The 12090-nt window shown below is 42.7% G+C and overlaps 1 protein-coding gene across 3 annotated transcripts in view; it reads left to right on the forward strand.

Annotated features, from left to right (window-relative positions):
• Positions 1–12090, forward strand: part of PDZD7 (PDZ domain containing 7) — a 769522-nt gene that overhangs the window by 325497 nt on the left and 431935 nt on the right. For 2 of the 3 annotated variants that reach the window (XM_069611658.1, XM_069611656.1), the window contains 2 exons: positions 250–291; positions 3714–3895. In XM_069611658.1, the coding sequence (XP_069467759.1) occupies positions 250–291; positions 3714–3895 (224 nt within the window). The remainder of the gene's footprint in view (positions 1–249; positions 292–3713; positions 3896–12090) is intronic. The other variant, XM_069611657.1, reaches the window with a different exon arrangement.

Below are 12090 nucleotides of genomic sequence, written 5' to 3' on the forward strand. Positions count from 1 at the left end.
GAGGAGACGACCGAATGGTGCTGGAGAGTGCTTAAGAAAGGGTGTTATCAGAGGACTGTAAAAATCTGACACGCACCAGCAAAATATCATGGGTGGTGGGTCTGCATCAGCCTGGTTAATAATCTATCACTAATTTGCTCCCACTTTCATTCAATTCAAAATGCATCTGAATGTCCAGCTACATGATTATTACAACAAAATGTGTTTGGTCTTATTTTTCTTATCCACTCTTTCTTCCTTTGGTTGCAGTCAACGTTGTTCAGAAGTTTGTCATAAGAAGCCTGAAAAGGGGTAAAGAAAACGAGTTGCACCTGTTTTGCATGCATTTGTGATTTCAGATTGTATTTCTTGATCGTCCGCAAAGATGCAGCTGCCTTGCTTTCTACCTCCTGAGCAGTCATTTAAGGAGAGAATGTCACCCTGTACTCAGTGCATGATGTCTGCAGCTGCTTGGAAAGGATGGCTATTAGTGAGGTTGTGATCTGTTCTATTGAAGAGGTCCATTCACAAAAGAGTGTAATTTCTGATGTTAGAGCTGGCCTGCAAGTGAGCATGTGGTCTTCTTGCATGAAAAGATGGCCTAACCTAGAGGAGAAATGCAGTCCATCCTCACGCTGGAGGGTGTCTCCTCAAGTGGTCACCAATTCTTTGTGAGCAAGAAGTGGCATACAACAGAAGAATAGGATGCCACTTCAAAAGGGCAGATTCTTTTCATTATTAAATTGACGATTCAAGCATGGAGGACAATAACAAAACAGATGTGATCTTTGTATTCTAGATAGGGCACTTTTGCTACAGATGTCATGTTTCTTTCATTGAAAATAAGGACTTTCTAGTGAGAAAGGATCGTACAGGGAAATGCAGCTCTCAAGATGTGTTGGATTGCGACTCCCTCACCATTGAATATTCCAGTTGAGGGTGACAGGAGTTGCAGGGCAACACATTTGGAAATCCAAAGGTTGCAGATCCCTGTTCTAGTAACACAATGTATTCTCTATTTTCAATGGTTCACACTTGTGAGAGGAAAGACTGTTCTTATGAGGGTGGCATTATATAATAAGAAATAGGTAATTTCTATGGTTAGAATAGTTCAAAATTGCTAGGTGCTGAGCATTTCCTGAAACCATAGAGGTGATTGCTGCCTGGGCGACAGCTATTGTGAGTAAAGTTACTGCTAAAACGGGTAGATGTATTTAATCCTTTGCCTTCTCTTTTGAAGAACCTTGCACAGCTGTATGACATTCTCTTCTGTAGCCTGGTTGTGATGTAATTTTTGGTTTGTAGGTTCGTGAGAGGCGCACTATCTTGGCTCTAATTGATTTGCTTCCAATGTAACTACTCCAAAGAAAAATAGCTTGAAAGTAAAAGGAATCTGTATCCTGAAATTAGGACACTTTGTCTACTAATGAGGCTCTACACTTTATTATGGTCTGCTCTAGTGAGGAGAAGAGTTTCTTTGGGGTGGAGGAGATCTGCAACAATGAAGAGGGGCTCTGCTCTAACGAGGATGTAATCTGGTCTCTCAACAATGAAACTGCTCTTTTGGCAGGAATAAGGATGATAAGATATTGTATAAAGGGGTATGCACCAGGGCGGGAGTCTACTATAGTTGGATTGGGTCCATTCAAATGGGATAATGTCTGGGCTATAGAGAAGACGACATCACTATTAAGGAAATGGTCTTTTCTAACGAGAAGCACTGTGCAGGGAGGTGATGGTATGCTCTAGTGAGGAGAAGCCACATTTATTGATGATTGTCCCTTTCTAGTCTGGTAAGTTGTGTTCTAGTCACAAGAAGGTACAGTGCAATTGTGGATATCTGTTGTATTGAGGATGAGGTCTTCTCTAGTGAGGAAGGGCACTGTACAGGGAAGTGGCAGTCTGCTCTAGAGAGGACCCCTTTTAGTGAGGCGATAGTATACTCTAGTGAGGAGAAGCCACTTTTATTGACACTTGTCCCTTTCCAGTCTGAGAAGGTAGCTGTGTTCTAGTCACAAGAACGTACAGTGCAATTGTGAATTCCTGCTGTATTGGGGATGAGGTCTACTCTAGTAATGAGGGGCACTGTGTAGGGAAGTGCCAGTGTGCTCTAGAGGGGAGGATCCATTTTAGTGAGGAGGTGGTATGCTTTAGTGAGGAGAAGCCACGTTTATTGATTGTCCAGTTGTAGTCTGGGAAGGTGTCTTCTAGTCTCAAGAAGGTACAGTGCAATGGTGGATTGCTGCTGAATTAAGGATGCAGTTTCCTCTAGTGAGGTGCGGCACTGTGCAGGGAGGTGGCAGTCTGCTTTAGTGATGAGCCCTTTTTTTGTGGCGATGGGATGCTCTAGTGAAGAGAAGCCACATTTTTTAGGATTGTCTCGTTCTAGTCTCAGAAGGTGTGTTCTAGTCATAAGAACAAGAACTGCTGAATATCTGCTATAGTGAGGGTGTGGTCTGTTGTAGTGTGGTCCTGGTATGCTTCAGAGAGGACGAGTTCTGCTCTAATGGAAGGCTGTCTACTGTGGTAGGACGAGGTCTACTTTTGTGACTAGGCTGCCTGCACTTGTAGGAGAAGGTCTGCTATTTGGAGGAGCTTTGTTCTAGTATGAAAGAGGTCTGTACAATTGGAAGGAGGTCTTCTGTAATGAGAAAGATGTTTACTATTTGGGGCTGGTTAGTTCAGGTAAGCATGAAGAGATATATTGTAGTGAGGAGGAGGATTGCTCTAGTTCTAGTGAAGAAGTAAGCACATTCTTAAGAGGAAGTGGTACTTTTAGTAGCATATTTGCCTTATTGAGAAGGTTCCTGCTCTATTCAGAGGAGGTCTGAAGCAGAGAAGAAGCAGTATGTTTTAGAAGGTTTATGTCTGTTCTCATGAGTAGAAGCGCCACTCTAATAAGGAAGAGGTCAGAACAAGAACGTATGTTCAAGATGTATAATCTAATGAGAAATCGGTCTTATGTAGTGAACAACACAAGGTTTCCTCTAGCAAGGAAAAGTGACAGTTACGGTAGTCGGGGTAAGCCCAGTTGTGCATGCAGGGTGTGGCCTGGGAGGAAGGCCAGACTCGTTTTTCTGCCAAGGCTTACAGGACAAGGCTCTTGCATCTTGAACTTGTGTGGAATTGCTTTTGTTCACTTGCATGATAACACTTTGCATCAATTGATCCCTCCCTGCTCCTCTGCCTTCTCTTTACGTGTTGGAATGGAGTTCACGCCTGCGTCACTAATTGGCTTTTAGCCAGCAACGTGATTTACTGCTCTCCAAGCATAATCTGGTTTTACCATGTTAAATGTTATACCTCAAGTTACTATCTATTCTCGTGCCAACAATTTCCAAGTTTAATTATATTTATGATTCATTCTTACATCTGGAAGGACTTGTATTCATTGTCATGCCTTGTTGCACAATATTTCAACTGTACCTCCTCTTTTGTTTGGAGAAAGGGTGTGGCTATGCACACTACAGTTGCTCATATTATTTCTGCAGACCTGTTATGCCTCCCAAAAATAAATAACCTAATTTATGAAATATTCTTCTTCCATTTGCAATAGTAGTGCTGTGATTTGACAATTATAAGGCCTATTTTGGAAGGTATTATATCTATTTTTGATCCTTTGAGAAATTAAAGTTGGCAAGAAACATGCATTTTATTAGAGAAAACTGTAACGACTATTATAAAATGCACCTTTCAATACCTTGGTCTTCATTCATATGTGTTCCTTCCGCTAGATAAGGAAAGGAGTCGTCCACTTTTTTTCTTTGGTTCGCAAAGGGATGTGCCTCAAAATTCTTCTCAACAAAATGGCGACCAGCAAGCGTCGGCAGAGAGAAGGCTGGCCATGATCGAGGACATGGCGCGGAATCTCCTGAATGAAGATGAAGTCGTTGCAGTCCTACGCCATTGCAGACGGGTGACGTTCTATTGAAATCCTCATTTATGCCTTTACAGTTTGTTTGCAAAATATGGTCTGTTTCCTAGAATGCTGCTTTCTCTGCCGAGTTCCAGAGATTCTTGTCTGGACTCTTTCAATGCTATGTCGAGGAAAGCAAGTTTAAATATATGTTTTAATGGTAATAAATGGTTTGGGGTTGTGCATACATAGCCATTGTGCGTGGCATGGCGAGACATCTTCAGTGTTTCCATAAGCAGTATTTTCATTGGCTCATGAGGGTAGGCTGTACCGGCTAGAAATAAGGTTTGATTTCAGGATCAGGAGAGGCACAAGATTGTTAGAACAATTGAGGAAATAAGCTTTAGTTGAGCGAGAGGTAGACCATTATCCAGATTTAGTTGTGGGATAAGTGGAGAATTAAATTGGGATTTAGTTGAGGAAAAGGAAGAACATTAAAATAGGCTTTATTTAAGGAAGAGGTAGAAAATATGAATAGGATAGGCCATCATATTTTGACTACTCTAGCGGATGAGGGCAATCCCAGAGACCACCATACATGATATACATTCTGTTTCTAGCCCTTGACCAGGGAGTGAAGAGAAAATCCCAGAATTGATTGAAATAAGGCAAGAAATTATATTTACTGGCTGTAACTGAACATTGCACCTTTTTTGTGATGAGACAAAATACTACTGAAGGTAGAAAGAAAAAGTCTTAGGCTACTTGGAAGCCACCATGAGATATCCTGGATAGAGTCAGAGCAGAAGGTAGATAGCAATTAGATGCTACAAAGAAGCTGAAGAACAGACAGGAGAGGAGGGCAACCATGAGAAGAGGAAGAGCAGAGTTGGTGGCAGTAGAAGGAGGAAGAAGGAGAAAAGCATTTTGGGAGGAGTAGGTTGGAAATATCTGATAAGAGTGACACAGAGAGAGGAGGAGCGGGGAGAGAAAAGCCAGAGTGAGAGGAGTAGGGGTTGGGGGAAAGGTGCAGTAAAAGAAGAAGGATGAGCTGGAAGGAGAATAGTGATAGAACAGTCAGCCAATTCAGTGTTAAACCATAAAACCCATAAAACAGTTACACAATTAATATACATAATAATAAAATAAACGCAACAACACTAAAATCAACCTTGGACTAACAAGCAGGTATTCCAAAGTGGTAGAGCTGGATCATAATAAAAAGTAAGTGATGGGAGAGCAAGCTCGCAGGCCCGAAGACCTATTTAAGCTGGGAATTGCAACTGTTCCTAGCACCGACATCATCATAAAACTGCTGTACCAGTGTTATCTATCAGGAGGGTATTATTAACAGAATTCATCAATTTAAGTCTGCGCAACCATTCCCGATGAATATAACGTGCCGCACAGAATACTGTGTTCTGGTCTACGCTCCCTTTACAGAGTTTCAAGCCTCGAAAGTTGAAGTAGGTGCCAGCGTTCACGAGAAAGGGTCTCAAGTAGTATATCCTCAATGATTTCTGCACATCACAGATTAACATAAAATTAGTGATTGTTTCATCACCCAAACCACACAAAGGGAAAGTTCCCAACCCATCAGGGCCACACAGTTTTGTAAAGCAAGCAATCTGCTACATACCCAGCCTAAAACTAAGAAAAAGGTCTCTAGCATATGTATCTTATATAATCAAGATATTTTTCAAAACCAGACTCTAGGCCTCATAACAACTGTGCCGGACTGCAAACACTGGTGCCGATAAGTCTACCGGCACCGTTTTTTTCTGAACTGGCACAGTACAACTGTTCAGGTGGGTGCCGTCCTGCCCGCCAGGGTCAGACCTGGCGGGCGGAACGGCACCCGCCTGCAAAGTTTCACGGAAGCACCAGCACCGTTATTAACGTTATTAACGGTGCTGATGCTTCCGTGGTCCCCATTCCCGTAGAGTCCTATGGGACACTACGGGAATGGGGACTTACAAAATTATCGGTGCCTGACTTCCCGGCCGCCGGGGTTGTAATACCCCGGTGTTACTGGGAAGTCAGGCATTGGTCATTTTTTTCGAGTCTGGCGGCAAGCCACCTGTATCACCTGCAGGCTTACCGCCAGACTCGAAATGAGGCCCTCTGTTTTATTTGAGAGATACTTTTGCCCCAGTCTCAGCCTATTAGCGGCGTCCTTCATTTTCTCCGTGGCCAGAATGGATGCTGCTTTCTTTATTCTACATAGAGCCACTTTATCAGCACTATTTGGGTCTTCCCACAAAAGTGCTTAATTCAGAGCAAGCACATCATTTTTCACATGCTCAAACCAGGGGACACTTTTACCCCCTTCCAGGCTCAGCATCTCAATATTTGCTGAGGCCCTCAGTACTCCATAGTCTGATCCAGCACAATACTGGGCTAAGTGAGGCCAGTTCTCCAATGGGGCGGAGGTCAAGCTCAAGATATAATAATGTATTAGGGTAGCTCTTTGGAATCAATAGGAAATGTAATGGAACAAATGATGTTGGAATGAGTGGTCAGAACAGAGAAAGTAAGTATGAACAGAGCACTGATAAATGGGAATAGGCTGGAGAAGAATTGCAGGTGCAAAAAGAGGAGAAGGGGCAGAATATTAGGCCTCAGAAATGTGAAAAAGAGGATTTGGAGGAGAATAAGGAGGAGAAAGGTAAGAAAGATGAAAGAGAATAGTACTGAAGAAAGTAAACATCTGCGCCTGTAATTGCCTAACAACCTCCGGTGCACTCCTAGCCACGATTGAAATGGATTGATCTGTACTGCATTATATGTTGTTAATGCACTTGCAGTAGCTTACCCACCTCTGGTGCGCCCCTAGCCAAGATTGAAATGGATTGATCTATACTGCATTATATGTTGTTAATGCGCCTGCAGTGGCTTAATCACCTCTGGTGCCCTCTATCCATGTTTGAAAGGTATTGATTCACACTGCATTATATGTTGTTAATGCGCCTGCAGTGGCTTAACTACCTCTGGTGCGCCTCTAGGCAGGATCTGTATAGTGTCTATGGTCTCATCACAATGCCAACCATAGCTGCTCATGTAGGATCCTCATAGCCCTATACTGCTATTAAGTAACCAACAGTTACCACCACACCCACAAAAGCATGTCAACTAAACTGACCAATGTCTGCCCTTCTAATTTAACACCACACTCATGCTAGTCAGCTAATGACATCACCCTGCCTTAGATCTTCCAGAACCATATCTATGCCACTACATCTCCCAGACTCCCAATCCATTTTGCCAACTTGTTTCCTACTAACAGTTTTCAACCACCACTAAAGGACACTCCAAGCGAATAACAACCTGACCAAGCATAATGACAAGTGCATATCTGCAACCGTGGCAACCACTCAGTGCCAGAGTCGCCCTTGTCCACTAACACTCAGAAATAGAAATCTAGCAAGTCGAACTAGGCACATTACACCTTTTATCAACAACGCCTCCACCATCCTAAGAAGGAACACACTCTTAACACTCAGAATGGCCCGCACCTGTACTCAACTACCTAATCTCCACCAGGCCAACACTACAACTCTAGACTATAACATCCTAGGTGCCCTCATCAATGCCAGATCTATACCAGCCCATGCACTAGACATAGCAGACATCATTACAACACATAAATTGGACTTCTTAGCCATAACAGAATCATGGCTCCATGCGGCAGCAGGCCCTGCCCTTGCCCTGGCAGAGCCAGATAATTACACTATCTGTAGGATGCAAAGACCCTCATCCAAAGGTAGAGATGCAGCCATCATTGCCAAACGTGCATTGAACATGAGAAAAACAATCAAGCACTCCGATCACATCAGGCGAACTACTATCAGTGAAAATGTCACTATCAGCGACAGCTACATTGAATATCCACCTCATCTACAGACCTCCCGGGCCTGTACTCACCTTTGAGAACGATGTAACACAAATCCTATCCTCAAATGCCAAACCCAAATCACAAGCTATCATATTGGGTGACTTCGACCTAGGTTTCAACGACCCACTTGACAAAAATGCTCTATCCCTCGCCAACACTATAACAGCACTCGGCCTCTCGCACCGGATCCAGAATCCTACACACGCAAAAGGCCATACACTTGATTGGCTAGCGGATTTCTACTGCAATTCAGACATCATCTCAAACTCACCCTGTCCTTGGTCTGATCACCATCTTGTAACATTCAATACTGATGCCAGATTAGACGCACTAACCTCACTAAGCTGGCCCCAGCAGCCCCGTCAAGAAACAAACAGAATATCATGGCCAATAGCCTACTACCTTTGTTGCAACCTGTCTTACTTGCACAAAACCTTGGTAATTCTGATCCAACGAAAATGACTCAACAGTACAACGAAACTATACTTGCCGCCATAGACAAGCTTGCTCCTCTTGCCATACGCAAAGCCAAAAAACCTGCCCACTTAAATGGGTGGTTCACTCCCACATTAAAAGCATTAAGAAATGCTAAAAGAAAAACGGAATCTCACTGGAAAAAATCCCCCACTGAAATAAATAAATGAGAATTTAAAAGAGCCACCAATGAATACAAACAACAAGTCATCCTAACAAAAAATTCACTGTACAATGACAGAATCACCAAAACTAACTAAATAACGAAATAATTGTTCTTAATCCTTAGGGAATTAGAAACTCTGATTCCTCCAGTGGAAAGTTGCAACAAGGACGCAAACTGGTGTCTGAACATACAAAATGCTCTCCAAGACAAAATTGCACAACTCCACTCAAAAATCGAAGCAAAAAAAAAAATAGTTAAACTTACTGAGCCCCCTATTCACCACGTCAATGCCCCTATCAATGAAATGCCTCAATTTGAATTTACAGAGGTCACAAATACAGAAGTCCTCCAAATCATATCAAGTCTAAAACCCTCAAGGTGCCAAGGTGACCCTTGCCCTGCAACAGTCATTGAAGACTGTGCCCCCAAACTAACTCTGTTTATTACGAATATCATCAATGCCTCATTTAAAAACAATTGTGTCCCCACTGACCTTAAGAACGCCTGGGTATTACCCCTTCTAATAAAATGACCCTCGACCCAAACATACCCACTAACTACCACCCAATGACAACTGTACCCTTCCTTCTGAAAATTCTAGACAGGATAGCCCAGCTCCAAATACAGAAATACCTTTGAGCTAATAACATCCTTGGGCTACGACAGTCAAGATTCCACCCAAGACATGGGACAGAAACAGCACTATTGGATTTAAAAATCCAAATGGACGACCTAAATGATATGGGGAAGCTTTGCCCACTTCTCCTCCTTGACCTTTCAGCTGCCTTCGATCTCGTGGATCACAACATATTGTGCAAACATTTGGCTTCAGCAGCACATTTCTCCCCTAACGCTACCCAATGGGTCAAATCATTTCTAACAAACAGAACAAGCTGAAGCACCACCCACCATTGTCTCATGTGGAGTACCCCAAGGATCGTGTGTAGCTCCAAAATTATACATTGTCTTTACTAAGCCCCTATTTGACTTTCTTGATGATCTAGGTGTCTCCTATACCAACTATGCAGATGACACCCAGATCCTCATACCTATCAATGGGGACCATGTTATTGACAATGCCACACCTAATGCCATTTACCTAACCATCCAAGCATGGATGGCGCACCATGGGTTGTGCTTGAATGACGACAAGAACAAGTTGCTCCTCATAGGCTCTCAACTTGGGTTGGCCAAACTAAATGATGCCTTCCAATTTTTCAACATTGATGGTAGGTAAAAACAATAGGCTTCTAACTGGACTCGTCGCTCACACTTTCAAAACAAGTAAATGCTACTACGTCAGTTACAACTTACACATGTAAACTCATTAATGCATGCAGACAATGTCTTTCTCCTGACAGCTGTATTACTTTGTCCAGAGCCTTAGTCCTGACCCGACTAGACTACTGTAATGCCATATACGCTGGCACCAAGATCCAAAACATCCCAGAACTTCAGGTTCTGCAAAATAACGCCCTTAGAGAGGCACTTAAGATCCCTAGATCAGCCCATATTTCCTCAGCGAGACAGAAGCTTCACTGGCTGCCGGTACAAGAACAAATCATGTTCAAAACACTCACCCTAACACACAAATGTATTCACCGGGTGGCCCCCTCTTACCTGTCAGACAAAATCTCAAACCCCTATCCTGCAAGGCCCACCAGAGCAGCCTACATGCACCTCCTCGCCACGCCACGATTCAAGCTTAAATAAAAGGTGGCAGTAGCTTTCGTACGATTGCCAGCAAGCAGTGGAATACCTTGCCTGCCCAGCTCAGAGCACAAGAATCCTTTTGGACATTCTGTAAACAACTAAAGACCCACCTCTTTACACAAAGCCTGGGTTAATATTGCACACCACTCATGTCTGTTGTATATATTGAATATTCACCAGTCCCCAGCAGACTCCTCTATGTAACTATGTAAATAATGTATTACCTGTCAACGAACTGTATACTTTATTGTCGAAAACTGTTTGGATATATGTAACCATGGAAACAATTGTAACTTTTTTCTGTAAAACAGCGCCCAGAAGCCTTTGGGCTTGACGCGTTACATAAGCAACAAAATAAATAAATAAGAACAAAGATGACGAGGGCCTGATCATTGTAGGGCATCGAAGAGGAAATAGGAGCAGAAAAAACGTTGGATGAGAGGAGAAAAAAGAATGAAGGACAGAAGATTATGGGGAGTGTTCAACCCAGTGCCTTACCTTCATTGAGCCTAGAGAGGTCCGGCAAGAGGCATATTTGCAAGGCAGCAAAGGAGCAAATGTCACCAGGTCCTCTCTCCCTTGCCTCTCTTACCTCAAAGGCAAGTGGCCAGGGTTGTGCACAGACTTCCAGTGGGTTCTTAATGATCTTTTTCACACCTCACACAGGACCATTTACAACAGGAAGCGATTAGTGGTGGTAGCAGGCTACTGGCAGTGATCATTATCTACTCTTTTTTATTCTTACAATTGTAGAAAGTTTAAATAAGCTATTTTAAGTGTGATTGTTAGGTGATACGAAATTATGGGAGTACAGAACTAACTTTAAGCTGTGTGAAATAATGACCTTGTCATGCATTTAATTTCATTTTGTCTCTGTAGGAGATTATTTTGTAAGTTCTTATTACTTTGCATGTTGGAACTTGTAGGCTCAGGATGGGAAAAATAAAGCAACAATCATACTCCTGTTTTGATAAACATGTTTCTGTGATGATTTTTATATTGACATGTTAGTTTGTCATGTGATTTGTGAACTTTTAAAGTCTTCTCTATGAAACTGAATTTTATTTTAGGTCATCTAACTGGGAAGATATGCGGTCAAGTCCCTAATTGTCAGTGTAGCCTCAGTATTTAACCAACGTGTGATACTTAGCTGCCAAATTTAAGATACCCTGGAAGTGATTCACGTCCCAGTGAACGCCATGCCAAACAATTCTCACTCGTGGTTTGCTAGAATAATGTTGTTGCATGCATAATAATAGTGACCATTCATATTTGCCATACAGTGTTTTGCTCTGAGGATCTTGTTTTAATTTCCAATTCCTGTTGAACACTAGCTGTCTCCTTCAACCGACCACTTCTTCACACCCTCAAATCAATTAATAAAAAGTGCTGCAAAATGTAATTTTATAGACCACAAAAGATCACATTCCATATTAAAGTATTCTAAGGGGGCCTGTCTTTTACAACATGAGGCCAGGCCACTAAGTCCTTCCTCTGCAGCCTGCTAGGAGTGGCCACAATGTTCATGGAGGCTTTGTTGGCGCACACTGAAACTGTGCTAGATAGAGGGTGGGTGCCTCTCTACTCAGCCCTCACAGGGCAGAGGGGCCATCATCCTGGCTTCTTCCCAGCTTGGCAAAGAGATCGGGTGGGGGTGCATGTACTGCAAAGGAGTGGTGATAAACAGGGAGGGTGGTAAGGAAGGACTTGAAGGAGAAAGGTGAATGGAAGAAAAAGGGGTGAGCAGATGGGACGGGAAGATCGGTAGATTTCATACTTTTCATTATGCTTTTCTTGCTTTCCGTTTCTTTGTGTTTGTACTGTTTTTTTATAACTCAATCTATACATGTTGAATAAAAGGTACACACCTTTTTGATTCTATGGGCATATTTTAATTGCGATTGATCTCTCGGGCTCTTGTTCTGGGGTCTGCAGTTTACAATTTTCATTTATCATGATGTGACAAAGGCAGTATTTGTTACGAGGAAAGGGGGAGTGGAAGGAAAG

The sequence above is a fragment of the Ambystoma mexicanum genome, chromosome 8, assembly GCF_040938575.1.
Source record: "Ambystoma mexicanum isolate Mex_15411 chromosome 8, UKY_AmexF1_1, whole genome shotgun sequence".
Classification (NCBI taxonomy): domain Eukaryota; kingdom Metazoa; phylum Chordata; class Amphibia; order Caudata; family Ambystomatidae; genus Ambystoma; species Ambystoma mexicanum.